Raw genomic sequence first — 17,070 nt, 5'->3', positions numbered from 1 at the left:
CAATAAGCACTATAAACAGGATGGCCTTTGTGCTTGACATGGCGACTAAAGTACTATCTAGTTGTGCTGGACTTTTGGTGATAGCTGAGTAGAGTAAAACAGAGAGAAAGAGAGAGAGAGAGAAAGAGAGAGAGAGGGGAGGGGTGGGGTTTTCTGGCTGGTTTCATATATCAAGTGCCTCTTTTCACAGCTTCCAACCTCTTCAGAGACCCAAAAATACAAAGAAGGTCAACTCGGAAACAAACCAAAAGAGATTTTTTTTGTAACCACTACCACAAAACATTCCAAACAGTTCCTTTGCCGCTTTGGCTTTGGCAATGGCTTTCTTTTTACGTAAGTCTGTCCCAAAATATTTTTATTTGTCTCTCTGCTTCCACTTGGACATAATAGGAGATTCAACCCCCCCCCCCTGACACACACACACACACACACACACACACACACACACACACACACACACACACACACACACACACACACACACACACACAACCCCCTCCCCTTCCCTCCCCCACCTCTCCATTCCAACCTCAGCTGCTGTGATCACACTGTTTGCCCTAGCTGCACAGAGTAGTACACCACACATATGGACACAATCTTGAGTTTCAGTTTGAAAAAAAAAAAATCTAGCTGAGCATTTTCATGAAGGCCCCCAAACAGACAATGAGATTATTCTCTCTGAATGTCCTTGTTTACAAAAAAAGAAAAAAAAAAGAGTTTTGGCATTGGTACTTTTAATGGCTTCTGGTTCATTCGCAAAAGAGTTTCAAGAATCGGGCCTCTTCAGTAACAGCACAAAGCCCTTCTGCCAGCTCCTCTGAAATCTGCGTCCCCTTGTGCAGGGACTGGCATCAAGTGACTATTTATAAAAAAAAACAACACAAGCAATGAGAGTCTGACGGACTTCAGTGAAGGATCAAGGTTCGTTCCCCAAGCGACAGCACAGAATCAGTTTGGGTCGCTCTGGGTTGCATCAGAACAGGCCCATACGGGTCTCAAACTGTCCATCAGTCAGGTCAGCCCTGGCAATGTGAAGAAGCGCTTGGGGGCCTGGGGCTGGGGGGTGGTTTAGGAGGTCAGTCAGAAAGCTGCTGACCGCCCGCATCCCCGTCTCACCCTACAGGGGGCAGATCAAGGGCCGTTCTCGTTGTAATGCAGGGCGAGGGGGCGGTCGCGCTGGACGGCGGGCATGTAGGGCCAGTTGTAGCTGGAGCCGGACAGGAGCATGTCCCGCAGGAGGGTCTCGATGGGCGTCTTGCCCACCAGGCGCACGAAGAATAGCTGCTCGATGACTGGCGAGGAGACGATGCGCAGCGAGGGCAGCCGCAGCAGCAGGCGGCCGAAGCGGTTGGGCTGGCTCGGGTACTGGTTACGCACATACTCCTCCAGCGCACACTGAGACTTCTCCTGGATGCTCTCCACATGGGCCACGTCGGACAGACCCATGGCATCTGAGAGAGAGAGAGAGAGAGAGAGAGAGAGAGAGAGAGCGAGGGAGAGGGAGAGAGAGAGAGCAAGAGAAAAACAAAGAAAAAAGAGGAATGGGTATTGTTATTGAAAAAAGCGTTAACAAGCATATGGCACACAAAGGCAGAGTTGGATACTGGCTATAGACATTGACCCAGATTATTTTCAGATCTTTATCTGACCACTTTTGAGCAATCAGATAATGGGCCAGTTTGACATTTCACCCATTAGTCTCTTTTTTGTGCAACAGCAAAGTCACAAACATGTGATGGCCTTTGGTATAGTTTCATAAGGCAAGTTTCATAACCAGATGCAGGAAGTCACCACATACAGTATTCACTTTCTATGTATCCACTGCACTTTAATCCGCATGACAGCGTTCAACTTTCAGACCCGCTTTTGCACAGAAAGGGAAGCTTTATACAACTCCTTTTTTCATAAATGCTGACACTCTCCTTTAGTTTCTTTTCCCCCTGTCCATTTATTAGTGTTCCGAGCATAAATGTCTTCCTGCTGAGCTTCTGTTTGCCCTGCAACAAAAGATTAATTGCTTAACATTTCTATGGTGATTACGAACCCCCTGGGCGAGGCATAACTGTCACGTCTGCCCTCCGCTGAAACCCCCGTGGATAAAAACATCAGTGGCCCTCCGCCATTTTGGATGAGTGGGCATCAAATCAGACACCTCGACAACAATGCTCTCGCTGACAGGGCTTGCGTGCTTCCACCACACCTAACATGGGGAGCGGACGCTTAGTCGGGCCCCGGACCCCCTTTGTCTCTCGACTGTACAGGCAGACAGACGGACAGACACATAAAAAGACAGACGGGTAGGAGGGAAATATTGTTTGGGGGTGCGGGGGCATGAGCATGTGTGTGTGTGTGTGTGTGTGTGTGTGTGTGTGTGTGTGTGTTGGGGGGTGAGGCGGTGAACATTGGTGACATTAGACGTCCGCTCGCTGATCCAGGGTGATGGGTCGGAGGGTACAGCCGCCCCTGGGCTGGAGGTTAGGGGGCACCGGAGTTTGTCTGGCCCTGTTAGCTCATGCTGGCAGGTCTCTGTGGGAGGGCGGGGATGAACGGGGGTTTGCTCTGGCTGGAGTTGGAGGACAGATCACAGTGATGCCCTGGGCTACAGAGGTTATGTAGGTCAGGGCCAGGCTGTGGCAAATCCCTCTCGCTAGAACTCGCCATGCATAATTCAGCCATGTTGGTGGGGGTGCAAAGGGCTGAGGGGACGGAGGTGGGAGGTGGAAATAGGGGTGGTGTGTGGGTGTGGGTGTGGGTGTGGGGTGGGGTGGGGTGGGGTGGGGGTTGGCTGTCAGGGCTGGTTTCAATAATAGATGGAAGCGTGAAGAGGAGAGTGATGGAAAAAGAAGAAGAGGAAATAAAGGGGCAGGAGAGAGAGAGAGAGAGAGAGAGGAGAGAGAGGAAAAAAGAGAAAGAGAGAGAGGGAGAGAGAGAGATGCAGCCATCCAGCCATCCATTTGGAAGAGTGCAGCAGCCCTGAGCCAGGTGCTCTGCTGGAAAAAAGGCTTTCTGACAACATGGGCCTGAGTGTGTGTCTATGAGAGAGCCCTCGTTTGAGAATGACAACACGGCTGGGAGAGACACCTCGGAGTCAAGGCTTTGGACCTGTGCTATGGACACCCGTCCCATCTGGCGTGACTGCGGTGGCAAGGGTCACAGTCGCAGAGGTACTGTACTCCGCTCACTTAATTAAATAAACATGAGCCGGAAGATCATGTAATGTGCTGCATAAAAATGAATGAGGAAGTGCTACCTAGAAGGGTCAAGTGCAGACACTTAAAAACACATTAATACCACACTGTATGTACCACGCAGATGTACACTGTAGGGGCATAGCACAACTAGCCAAGAGCCCTTCAGCCACCCTACGTCACCTCCAGAGAGAGTGGGGGGCACTCCATGTCCTTTCTGTGATAGCAGAAGGTGGAAGGAAAAAAATGGAAAACAAAACCTGACACTAAAAAGGGACAAGTCCTTCTAGACATGTTTGACAACATGTCAACCTTTGTGATACATGAAATATAATAGTCAAATATAATTGTGCCACATCATTTCAGATCTACTTTTGATTCTATATATTTACAAAGTGATATTCACTCAAACAAATTCAGTCACTGTATCAGATATCATAGAAATGGATTTTCAGGGCGAACCCTTCTAACTTCTGGATTTAATGTTTGCCAATCTTTGTTAACCTCTTTGAGTCAGTATTGAACAATTTGCTAACAACCCAACACTAGGATAACCCAGCTAGCTATCTGACGATGTACCATCCAACGTCACTGGGTAAACATGGCTTCACAGAGGCTTGCACAAACAGAGCACTCTATTTTGTATACTACATGCATTAGATAATATGTTATTATATGTTGTATTTTAATGTATTTGTGTGGCTTTGCCTTTCTGTTTTTACTAGACAGCAAATTAACCCTTTTGGGGTTAATAAAGTTCTACTCGTCTGGGCTTGAGTTTTACTTTAAATTGATCCGGTCCTGATCCAGTGTGAATGCATCCGAACCACTCCAGATCAATGCCAGGTCTGATTCATGTTGTGTGCGGAACATCCACTTATGCACAATATATAGTGATTATGGTATAATGACTAGTTATTATGATAATAACTAGTGAATAACTAGTGAATTGTGATGGTTATTCGCTCTAGGTGCAGTATGTGTGTGAATAAATAGATTCCGAACCCATCTCCAGAGTCAACTACTACCAGAGAAGGAGAACCTGGGCGCTAGGCTAGGCTACATACCAGAGGTGAAGAGCACGATGGATTTGAGGCAGGAGTACTCGGCTGTGTCCACCTGCAGGACCTTTAGCTTCTCCACTTGCTCCTGGAAGACACGGATGTGGTCCATGAAAGCCACCACGCGCTCGGCAGACATGGGGGAGGCGTGCAGGCCGGCTGCGGCCAGGAGGGGCGCCACGTGCAGGGGCATGGAGCACTGGGCAGCATTCAGCACAAACAGCTCGCTCCATGACATGCGCAACAGCGCCACCTAGGCACAGAGAGTAGACATAAGGATCTTGGTTACATGAAGTCAAATTTATGAAACTCAATCAACAAAACGCAGCATCAACCCGCTTGGCACAGTATTTATAATAATATTTGCAAAAAGGTTTGGATACACTTAGATATGATTACAAAATCCTGTTCTTCCTTTGTGAGCCTTGAATATTTGCTTCTACCAAGCACAAGCAATGTGGCGAGTTTTTCATCTTCCCTATGCAGTACATGAATGCATACTGCCCCAATATGCCGAGCACAATGCAATGCTGCTTGAATGGCCAAAGCGCCGCCGCTTCCTGGCTAAGTGCGCTCACCTGGTCCATGAGTTGCAGGTCAGGGAAGAAGGGGATGTTCTTGGCCCACTCCACAGCACTGAAGAGCAGCCTGGCGGCCAGCTCGCAGATGTTCTCAATGCCCATCAGGTTGTTGGACTGCATGCACTGGGCCCCGTAGCGAGACGTGGGGTACGGCTCGGCCCTCAACAGCAGCGAGATGAAGCCGGACAAGTAGGGCTGACCGTTGTAAGGATCGCTGCCATTGGTCAGGTACTGCCCAGGGCTGGTCTGGGAGTTGGACATACGGCCCCTCTGGACGGCTATAGCATGAGAGACAAGAATAACAGAAAAGACAGAAGAATATGATTAATCTGGGATCTTACATGAGAAGACATACATTTTTTTTAATAAAGAATAAAATAACTACGATATTTGATTCAAGTCCTGCACCACATGTGACCTTTAGACTATGATATTTTTTTCAAGTGGAACAGAATTTTCTTTTTTCAGCATCAGTAAATCGAGCTGAACACGGGTGGTGACAGATTGCACTACTGACAATGGCGTTTGGCTTCCCTCAGCAGCCTCTGCAGGATCAACACAATCACAGCTAAAAGCCACGTGAAGGTTATGTCAGGTGTCAAAAGACGAGGAGAAATGTGAAATGTCGCAACAGCCTCGCGCTTTCACCCACCCACCCGCCCGGCCCACAGCAGGGCAATTGTGAAATCCGTCTTTCCTGAAACAGAGACGGAACAAGTGAATGACATAAAAAGGAAAGAGAAAGAGAGTGAAAAATGAAAAGAGATGGGGGGCACAGAGAAAGAGACAGAAACAGACAGATAGATAGATAGAGAGAGAGAGAGAGATAGAGATAGAGAGAGAGCATGTGTGTGTATGTGTGGTTATGCGTGTGTATTTCTGTGGTTATGTATGTGTGTTTTGTGGTTATGTGTGTGTGGTTATGTGTGTGTGTTTGTGTGTGTGTGTGTGTGTGTGTGTGTGTGTGTGTGTGTGTGTGTGTGTGTGTGTGTGTGTGTGTGTGTTATGTGTGTGTGTGTGTGTGTGTGTGTGTGGTTATATGTGTGTGTGTGTGTGTTTTGTGGTTATATGTGTGTGTGGTTATGTGTGTTTGTGTGTGTGTGTGTGTGTCTTTGGTGAGTGATGGCGAAGGGAAGGTGTGCTAAAGTGGGATTGCTCTTCACACCTCCCTTCAGCAAATGGCTCAGCCGGGGGCCAAAGGGGCACAGAGAGGCCAGCGGTCGCCCAGATCTGCTGCACTGCCCTGCACAATGCTGCCCCTGCACACTGCCATGGCTCAGAGCCCATTTGGAAAACACCTGTTACACCATCCTGCTGTCTGCCTAATAACTCCATCTACAGTTACACCCAGGCAGGGGCGGGGGTAGAGAGAGAGAGAGAGAACATGAGAAAGAGAAAGAAAGACAAGAGAGAGAGAGGGGGGGGGAGTATGTGAGACAGAGTGAGAGAGGGAATGACAAGAGAGTGGAGGAAGAAGAAAGAGACAGAGCGTAAGATAGAAAGGAAAGAGAGAAAAAGTAAGAGAAGGAGAAAGGGAGGGTGACAGAGGAGGGGTGGTGTAAATACATTTAGGATGGAAACTGTTTTCCCACCCAGCGTCTCTTCACCCCAAAATAGAACTGTTGTGTCAATGGAGCCCGCTGAGGTATTGTACGTCAGAGGGGTCATAATCTTACTCTGCACCAACGCGCCCTGGCCAACTTCACAACCCCGAATAATGCTTATATAACAGTGACAATACCGTTTGATTTGGGTGAACCAGAGAATATTTTTAACTTTCAAACTGAAAAAAAGGCTCATCCATGTGCTTGTGTGAGTGGGGAATGACAAATGACCCAAGGAACAGAAGATAGAGGTCAAAGTGATTGACCGACGATAGAGACAAGGATGAAATGAGACACAATGCACGACGGAGAAAGATAGGAGGCTAAAGAGACATGGAAGGCATGTGGGGTTCAGCTGCAAAATTATGCCACAATCTGCTCCCTCTAGCTCTCCACTTTTGTAGACTAAAGTCTTGTTCTCTCTCTCTCTCTCTCTCTCTCTCTTTCTCTCTCCCTCTCTTTCCCTTTGCCTGTGTGCCTTCATGTATCTCACTTTGTCTTGTTCTCTCTGTCACTCAGGTCAACACGGAGGCCAGAATCTCAGCCCCCAATCAAACAGCAGCCACTAGTAGAAGTGACATGCACCCAAATGCTGGAGCCCAGCAATGCAAAGCCGGGGACTCTGACCTCAGTGCTCTCACTGGGATGACAGACAGAGCGCCGGAGAGCAGAGACGCAGCCACACACACACACACACACACACACACACACACAGGGAGATGCAGAGGGTCACAACCGTCACCGGCACAGACACACACCAAGGGAAACGCAGAGGGCTTTTAGTACAGCCGCCAGCACCGCCGCGGTAACGGGAACAACAGTGGCAGCAGCAAGACTCTCAAAGCACAAATTGGACTTCTCAACCGGCAGCACGCTCCAGCAAGCACCCGTGAGAGAGAGAGAGAAAGTAAAAATGAGAGAGAGAGAGAGAGAGAGAGAGCTGTCCTGATTTAACCTTTGCTCTTACAGCTATGGGGTAATGGCGACCAAAAAAAAAAGGAAGAAAACACGTCAGGCGCTTATGTAATGGGAATCAATTTAGCAAAATGTCTGTAATCAAAGGGATTCCCTGCACTGCGCAGACGTTAAAGTCACTACCACGAGAGAGTAAATGAGTATACTAAATTAAATTGCACTCCACAATCTGGTCCCTACCAACTGTGTGTGTGTGTGTGTGTGTGTGTGTGTGTGTGTGTGTGTGTGTGTGTGTGTGTGTGTGTGTGCACACACGTGCGTGTTCCAGTGAGTTCCAGTATCATGTAACACGCAAGGAAAGCAAAGTATAGAGAAAGGAGGTATAGAGAAAGTCGCTAAGAAAAACAACGCTTCAAAAAACACCTCCAATAACTTTAACAACTCACGTCGCTACAGATAAGTGCCGAGGAAGACAGGGACTACACAAGAGGGTGAAACAGAAAGAAAAATAGAGTGAGGAAGTGTTTGTGTGTGTCTGTGTCTGTGTGTGTAATGTGTTTGTGTGTGAGAGAGAAAGAAAGTGTATGTGTTAGAGAGAGAGAGAGAGAGAGAGAGAGAGAGAGAGAGAGAGACAGAGACAGGAAAGAGGGAAGGTTTGCGTGAGGAGACTCAGGCACATTAGCTGCTGCAGACCTTTTTACTATCCCAAGCTACACGCTGCAGCAGCTGCAATAGAGCCCGGCTGCATTAATAAGAGAGATGTGAGCACTGTCCTGGACAGGAGAGAGAGAGAGAGAGAGGGTGGAAGGGGTGAGGGTTCGGTGAATGAGATGTAACGATCTTAAAGCTGGCCTATTTTCTTGGGGTGTGAAGTGGAAGTGCTTTGGTGGGAAAGTGAGCAGTGGAAGCCAGTGGCTACAACTAGAACAATGACGAATGGAAAGTTCTAGATTTATGAACCAGCACTAGCCTGGAAAATCCAGACCCTGATAATCTAGAAAGATTAAGGGTCTGGCAAAGAGCAATGTAATGGCCCAACTCGAGGGGCGGCAACAAGCATGCATTTAAAAATCTCACTGCATGCAATTGGATAACACTAGACCATGTTTACTCTGAATGATTTCGGACTTCGGCGCAATCGGATAACACTACGACCAATGTGTACTGTCTTCCAACGTTGCAGCGCTGTCTTCATCAGTTTAGCTGGTTCCCCGGAATGCAAGGGGAAAAAGTAACGTGCATCATTGCTCGTTGCCAGAGTGTCTCGCAGAGACAATTCCATTGTGCTCTCGCGAGAACTCTGAATTTCCAGGGTAAACCAGCACTGTTGCTTACCTGTAAGTTATCTCACTCAATTCCGTTACATACAGACATTATTTTCAACCCTCAATCCAGACCAGAGCTTTCAGGCTGTTGCTGGACATAAGTGTGTGTGTGTGTGTGAGGCAGAAAGAGAAAGATAGATAGGTAGATCGATAGAGAGAGAGAGCGTAAGAGAGAGAGTATGGGAAAAGGCCCACAGTCCTTTTGACTGCAATCCCGGGTGAACTACAATTAATGTGTGTCTGAGCTGATATTTACACTAACACCGAGGGGAACCGTTGTGTTTGGACTTAGCCCCCGAAACATGTGCCTTTTGACCTATATTTCACCCCACACTGGAAAGGTATACGCTGTAGGCTGTAGGCAGCGTAAGAGGAGACAACGCAGTGTGGTGAGCATCCCAACATCAGCACACGGAGATGAGGGTACGCCCTGGCCAATGCCAGCGCACTTGACAAACACAACATTAAGAGGTGAGGTTTGCAAGTGATTCACCTACGCTTTGGCTCATGAATTCACTTACACTTTATACTAACCCAATACACCGTACACAATACATTTGAACCCAAATAGGATCACTCAAGCCCGTTTCCCTCTCCATCTCTTTCTTTATCTACTTTTATGGCCAAAAGAATGTGTGTGGGTGTGAGTGCGTAGACGTGTGCATGACTATGTACCGTATAGTGTGTGTGTGTGTGTGTGTGTGTGTGTGTGTGTGTATGTGTGTGTTTGTGTGGGTGTGTAAATATGCCAAACTCCTCATGTCTATATTGAGCTTTTTTGCATTGACAGGTCAGGGGAGAGCATGCAGAACATTCCAGTGGGGTGGCTGCTTGCAGGAGCCTGTGGACCTGTCACCCCGGCAGTTACACACATACACACACACACACACACACACACACACACACACACACACACACACACACACACACACACACCCCTAGGCTGGCTGCTGCTCTCTGCTCTCTCCCTGAGAAGAGCCCTTTGTCAGCCAGGAATGTCCATCGTGTCAAAGAGAGATGTGGGTCTACAAACAGGTAAGGCAGTTTCACCAGCACAACATGGGAGAACTGAGCCTGTCAACGTGGCAGAAAAGGACAAACAAAATATCTTCAGTCTGCGCTTCAGCCCCTTGTAAAGAGCTCTTTACTCAGCACAAGAAGCCTTGAACTCTACGCAATTGTTCTCTCTGTCTCTCTCTCTCTCGCTCTCTAAGTAAACAGCTAATACAAAAATGTCCAACTTGTAGCTGAAAAGCAAAAGAGAGCTTAAAACATGAATTTTGAGGTCAGCGGAACACAAATCAGTGCATAATTTGTCCTCAGTCAGATCCCTGTGCACGTGATCTTTGTGTGGGAGGCAGTGAGTGGGCTTTCTGAGCACGAGGGGGCAAAGAACAGATTGCCTTTTGAGTTAGTGTGTCTCTCTTCCTTCTTCCTTCTTCCCCCTCTCTCTCTCTCTCTCTCTCTCTCTCTCTCTCAATTGTTAACAGAAAGGAAAACTTCATACATTTTACTGTATGACACTTATTTCAAATAATTGCATTTTTTGAGAATGAATGGTATATGGCGTAGGATTGGTTTTAAAAGGCCGTTTAAAATAGAGATGCACAGATTGTGAAATTCTGGACCGTTACTGATACTGATACCGTTTAAAATAACAATTTGGCTGATAACCGATGCCGTTACTGATTAAAATATATTTGACAAAAATAACAATTTTCAAGTCTTTCAGGCCTTCATAGCACCATCTGTAAATGTCCCAGTTCGCACATAACAAAACATTCTTACAGTGCCGAATTGATGCTACATAACAACAGGACTGACATCGTCTGATACTGATGTTAGACCGATATATTAGTGCATCCCTAGTTTAAAAGGCATTTGGCTTCTGGTTGCCATTGTGGGAAAGTTCTCAGAGCTGCACTAACGTTTAACATTGATCTTTTCAGCTTGCTGTTGCTTTTTTCATAGAAATAACTGTCCCCATTATCTCTCATGTCCCCAGGTCAGAGAGATCATTGGGTCATTATGAAAGTGTAGTTACTCTCACTAACATTTCCCTGGGAAAAAAATGGGAAAAAAAAAAATTCAGTGAACAAAAACATTTTGTTTGGAGACATATATATAGATTTTCTATAAATATATAATATGACCGAATCAAAACAGATAAACAAATGGCATTGACCATGCAGTACAGTTGTAATGGCCTCTGTACAATATAATGAGGCTATAGGAAAGCGTTGTGGAAAAGTTTTGTGTCCAAAAATGCCAATCAGCAATGGACACAAAACCATAAGTCCAGTGTCTATTGCAGAGTCAATTGTGCAGTGTGCAGATGATTTCCACTGTGCAATGGGCCAGAGAAACCCAAATGATCAAGTATGGCCTACCAACAAACCTATAACAATTCTGGTGTGCAGGCCAGATTACTGCACGACACACAAAGCATAACATGCTGGGCCTCTTGATCTGGTTCTTGTCAGGAGACCCCATTGCATAATTCAGGGAAAGTCATAAGTTATGTATAACCTCAAGAGTAGAACGAGAGGAAGCCCGCATGTGTGTGATTCTTCAGTCAAGATGTTACCGAATGTTTTTGCGCAAGACTAGTTAAACCTTAAAAACTCATCGAAATATGTAAAGCTGTGAAAACAAACAAAAAACATAAGCACTTTTATTTTTAATGAATTGTCATTTTCTATCATATGCCAAACTCTTCTCCACACTTGCCTATTCATCAGTGATCCCTGCCTTGACAGTAAAAATGTAACAATTGTGCATTTGTAAAGCAATTATTATTTTAAAATGTAAAAGCCATAACATCATAGCCTATGTGTTCTAGCTATATGCAGCAATGTGATTTGTCATTTCTAATAAACAAAAACTACACATTAAGTCAAAAAAGAATAGTCTGATGTATTTCGTAAAATAAATATATCTTGACCCATTTACTCCAAAGGTTTTTGAGCCGTTGCTGTTGCCGTTTGGCGTCACATTTGGCAGAGCGGAAACAAAGGCCCCAACTAATAGCTAACTTTTCTTTCTGCTTTATGAAGGCCATTGGGCCTCCTTTTAGACTCAGCCGAGGTTTAACGGTTTATCAGTTCATTAACTAATCTCGTTCAGACCGCTGGGATATACCGTATAATGCACAATACGATGTGTATCACGAGTAGACCTAAATGTAATGTCATGGAACACGAGGTAAGACTACGTTACAGATTACAGACCGTGGTTCCCTGGTGGACCATTTGGACGGTGATGGAAGTGATGTTTTATTCCATTTCTAAATAAAGGTAGGGTATGAATCCACTTGGGCTACGGTCAAGATATCTGTCGTTGCTTGTCCTTGAAATGCATTACAACTAGTTGAGCAGAGACAAAACTGTTGACAAAAATGGAAGAGTAAGCCTATTTAACTTTCTCATTTAAATCATCATTCATTTGATGTATTGAGCGACCGCGAAAATTATCATGCAACCACCCTAGATAGGCCTTGTATAAAATAAACGTGTGTGGTGACATTATGGCCACTGAATCTGACTAAAACTCAGGTCCGCGGTTTTGTAGATAAAAGGTCAACAAACTGGAGTGCGTCAGGCGATCTCCTCGGGTTCAATCAGTCAGAAAGAAGCATGACTGGGTGAATTTACCCTGGAGTGCTGTTCATAAACAATGTGGATTGTGTGCGCACTTTGGAGAGTCCAGTGCATCACAACAAAAACATATTGAGTTACTAGAATAATTAAAGGCCTTCATTAACATTAATAATATTGACCTATTTTATATAGCATATGGCACGGTGATTTAGGATGGTTATGTTAACCTTTCAAAAGAGAAACATTCAGCGTTCACTTAACAATTTGCCAAAAAGACATTTAAATCAATCACAACTGGGTTTTCAACTAGAGGAGTGCATTCCTTAACTAGCAATTAAATTCCACCTTCGTCGGTGGGAGCAATCAAGATCAAACGAAACGAAAAAACATGAGTCGGCTAACGCGCATGTAAAATATCACGTATCCTATGTATTTCAGAGATCAAGCAAGACTTGAAAATTACAACAAAATCATAACGCACAAGCAAAGGCATACATTTGGAAGATCCAGAGCGTCCTCGCTTCGCGTGTTGTAATTAACATAAACCGTGTGATTGGACATGACGCGCCTGAGTAGGAACTGACTGATTAAAAGCGAAACGTTATGCTCCGCATACTCTGCATCACTGTTCCTCTTTGCACTAATTGACCCGTTCTTAATCATGCACAATACAGTAAATATACTGGAGGGCTTTGGTAGCAGCTAGGGTGTCGGGGAGCAAAACCCATAATTAATAGGTAGACAAAGAGGGCCATCACCCAAAAAGTGCAAAATAACTGCATACTTGCGCACTGAATAACGCAAATAGCAAGTGGAACCTACAAAAACACAGCTGTGTTTAGGCATCGCTTGTTGTTTGTCCAGTGCTACCAGTAAACTTGAAGAAATATGTTAACATGATGCTACTGTCTTCTGGCCAAATTTGACCTTTATTACTAGAACTACTTTGTGCTCAAGTGACGATTCTTGTGGATGTACACAGACATTATTATTGTACCAGTGCCTTGTTCCCAGGGATTCAATCAGGACTTTCAACATTTCATAGTGTAAATCTGTGCATGCTCCTCCTAGCCTAGCCTATCTGAAAACAAAAGCGTCTTACCTTCTCTCCTCATGCCGACTTTCAAGCACTTCTTCAGGCGACAATACTGGCACTGATTTCGGTGATGTTGGTCGATAGGACAATCACGATTTCCCCGACATGTGTACGTCAGGTTCCTTCGCACCGAGCGCTTGAAGAAGCTCTTGCAACCCTCGCATGTGAACTGGCCGTAATGTTTACCACTGGACTTGTCTCCACACACCATGCAGTCCACATTGGGAATTTTGTCCCCAGAAAGTGCATCGTTCCCCGGAGTGGAACCAGACGGTGTTCCCGGCGTTCCACCGGGCTCCTGACTGCAAATCTGGAGTTGAGACCCGGGATCGGCCGAAATGTTCTCTTGCCACTGGTTTACTACCATTGCCATGCTATCCTACAACACTTTGGTTAAACAACCGATATAGCCTGACTCCGTTGCTCGGGGAGGAGATAGGGATCCGTTCTGACGTCTTGAGAAAACAAGATGAGCAGAGAGGCGCTTCACAGTTCCTAGAGATATGGAAAAAGTGTCCAATTGCCTATAATCAGACACGTCTTCACGAGTGTCCTAATGCTCTTTTAACGTGTAGTTTACAAATACTCATAGGCAATCAAAGTTCACAAAACAAGCGCGATAGCAACATGGTCATAGGAGTCCTGCCAGAAGGCTATTCCTTTCCGTGCGGAAATCCCCCCAAACACACAAAAGTTATAATGCAGACGGTGAATAACAGAGGGGACCCACTGTACGGAGAGCCGGTCCGTCACGAGAAGGTCATAGTGAGTCATTTACTGAAAATACGCGTTTCCACTTGCCTCCGATCTTTAGCCCGACCACCAGGAATCTTCTTGAACTTTGAAAATTTCAGTCAGCCGTCAAACGAGAGAGGATAGGGGTATTATCCGCCAAGTGGGTATTAGTTCAAAATAAACTGCAGATATTCACATCTGCGGCCTTGTTTGCTAACTTCTTAAATATGAAATTACTCGTGGAATCAAATTCACGTGAGGTCCTATCAGCAGGCTGAGAAGTCCAGCGATAGAAATCTTGAGCCTCCTAGCACGAAAAGAAGCATCCAACAACGGCAAATCACCAGTTATACGCCAAAAGCAGTTGTGTTTCTGAGCAGAAATCTTTGCCAGTTTCAACGCAGTTCACCCGCCAGCAGTCGGTCCCCTTGCTGAGAATCGTAGTTCAGAAATTGGTGAAAGTGACACTTAACAGCCGCGCTAGTAGTAGTCCCTCCGACCGCTTTCCATATAAGGCTATTACTACCATATTAGGATAAGTCACCTTCCTTTTACTTCATCGCTAACGTGAAGTGACCACTCTAATTGGCCAGTAGAGGCAGAGGAAGGAACTGTGTGTCCAATTGGATTTAAGATTCAGTGGTTGAATATGCTTGACTTTTACAATCTTGTTTAGTACAAATAATGAACATCTTCGTTACTAAAACGCCGACCCTACAAACTTCAAGACTACAAGATTTTGTTTACCGCAAATTACGACGCAACACATTATAAGCATAAGCATATTATAAGATAAATATGTGTTTAAATGGAAGAGAATGGGTTAGAAAGGTCAACAAACTATAACTCTGAGGAGTGAGGTCAAGCGCGACTTCTTTAAATTAATTGTTCACAGAGAAGTTGTCTATTGATAGCCTAGGCTACCACTTAATTGTAGCATTATTTAATTTGTCCATAGTTTTACTTTAACTACAGGGACTAGAATAGCCTGACATTGATTAAAAAGATATTTGGAAAATATTTGAGTAGGCTATTTTGGGGAACGTCCACGTGCTGTTTTAACCTTTAAGGTGTGAAAAAAAAAAATACTTAAGGTAAAGCTATAATGAGGTGCCTATTCTAAGATGAAGTGTTGGTTTCGTCACTTCTTGTTTTCTGGCAGAGTCGAAGGTTGAAAGGTTAGTTTTCGCGCTACGTTTGTTAGGTCATTTCATGTAAATATGCAATGTCAATATGCAAAACACACAGACCAGTTAGGCTACCTTTGATAATGTATCACCAGAACGGCCATCATCTGACAATGCAGCTTAGCTCACAAACATGTTATAATCTTGCTATGATTTTGTAACAAATGATTTTGTTCTTTTGTTATGAATAAGTTGAAAATGATATGTTTATGATACTATAATGATTGACGATAATCATCATCACAACCACTTCATCATAGGAGGATACACTTTTTTAATGAAAGGGAAACGAGTGTAATTTGTAGGCTACAAAGAAAAGCAGTGGATTTTTTCCCTTAAAGAATCTGTTTTTTGAAAACCAAAAATGTTAGGCAATGGTTGGATTTTGTTACAAATGTTGTATAGGTCTAAAAATGTTTCAGACTCATTAATATCATGAAAGAACAACAAGACATTGAAAACAGTAAACAGATGTTCAAAGACTCTCTTGGACAACATAGCAATCATGATGAGTTTATTTGAACTTCATTTACAAGAAGTAAGGAAGGAAAAAATATTCTTCTTGCTACATATTATATCAAGGTCTAACTCTATATTAACAGTCTCAGTCTTTTTCACATTTACATGTTTACAATTTCACTGACACTGAGAATAGTTTAGCACAGCTCTGCTTCTCTCTCTCTCTCTCTCTTTCTCTCCTCTAAATTGCAAAAGGACACATGGAACCCCCAAGTGTCCCCAAATGTCCTAAGGACTCATGTGGGTTAGATATTAAGCACATGGAAATCCCATTGCTCTGTAAACATAACTGATCTCCATTCACATGTTTAAAACATTAATCACTAAACGACAGCCTCCTTGTCTATTAAGAGGAAGCCTGCCAGGATCAAACCTGAAAGCAATACCATAATGTACTCAGATCAGAACTAAATGTGAAGTTAGTAAAACTGGACACACATTTCTAAAAAATCATAATCTCTCTCTGTTGCTTACTAGTTGGAAGAAAACACCACCAACACACTTATTAGTGGTTAGTAGCGCTTACAGTGCTTGAGGCGATGAAGTTGGCCTTTAGCTTGCTTAATTGTTGTCACATGTAACCTTACCTGTCTGCCAATTAGCCCCATTGACTTGCTATTAGATCATTCCATGGACGATGGAGTAGTGACCAAGGGCAGTGTTTGTTGAAGGGGCCCTGTGATTAAGGGTAATTCTATACAGTGCAGCTTATTGAGGAAGGTTAGATTAGCTCCAGTGCATCTAATGAGGGGATATTGTTCAGTTGCTAAAGCATTCTAAGACTACTCTCTGGGTTCCTCATTGGCCTCTACACAACTTGCTTGTTCTTCTTTTATAGAGATGAGGCTTAAAGATGCCAGGTATTGAACTGCATGTAGGCGCTTGCTGTGTCCAACAGCATTATTTGTGTCTTGAGTGTAGAATGTCGAAAAGGTATTTAGGTTTTATTGTCATGTATCTCTTTTAACATTCCTGAATACTATGTATTGCTAACTAATCAGCAAATCAATGTATTACATAGCAACTAACATTATTTGGACAACACAACAGGACATTTGGGCCATATGGTGTGAATGAGTGGACAGGGTAGGGAGTTCAGCTCGGCAGCACCGGTGAGTGATGACCACACCAAATGGCTCAGTGACTTAAAATGGGGTCATGGAGTAAACATGACCGCATACTATGGCCTAGGAAATGCAGGGGCCACAGGTTTACTGGATAATTTATAGAGGTTCTGACACCACAAGAGTCTTTCTGCCT

At 44.6% G+C, this 17,070-nt stretch overlaps 1 protein-coding gene across 1 annotated transcript; it reads right to left on the bottom strand.

Annotated features, from left to right (window-relative positions):
* Positions 1-523: 523 nt before the first annotated feature.
* nr2f5 (nuclear receptor subfamily 2, group F, member 5) lies at positions 524-14,542 on the bottom strand. Its single transcript, XM_048261798.1, has 4 exons — positions 13,376-14,542; positions 4,828-5,108; positions 4,256-4,502; positions 524-1,451 (listed from the first exon to the last, which is right to left on the bottom strand). Exons 1-4 carry the CDS (start codon positions 13,740-13,742, stop codon positions 1,132-1,134), a joined length of 1,215 nt encoding a protein of 404 aa, XP_048117755.1. The 5' UTR covers positions 13,743-14,542; the 3' UTR covers positions 524-1,131.
* Between the last annotated feature and the right edge of the window lie 2,528 nt (positions 14,543-17,070).

The sequence above is a fragment of the Alosa alosa genome, chromosome 13 (genome assembly GCF_017589495.1).
Source record: "Alosa alosa isolate M-15738 ecotype Scorff River chromosome 13, AALO_Geno_1.1, whole genome shotgun sequence".
Classification (NCBI taxonomy): domain Eukaryota; kingdom Metazoa; phylum Chordata; class Actinopteri; order Clupeiformes; family Clupeidae; genus Alosa; species Alosa alosa.
This window is presented reverse-complemented; position numbering and strand designations above follow the sequence as displayed.

Coding starts and splice junctions, on each gene's coding strand:
- nr2f5 (XM_048261798.1), bottom strand. CDS start 13,742: ATGGCAATGGTAGTAAACCAGTGGCAAGAGAACATTTCGGCCGATCCC. Junction 5,109..13,375: donor AGTCGGCATGAGGAGAGAAG/GTAAGACGCTTT, acceptor CTCATGCTATAG/CCGTCCAGAGGGGCCGTATG. Junction 1,452..4,255: donor CATCGTGCTCTTCACCTCTG/GTATGTAGCCTA, acceptor TCTCTCTCTCAG/ATGCCATGGGTCTGTCCGAC.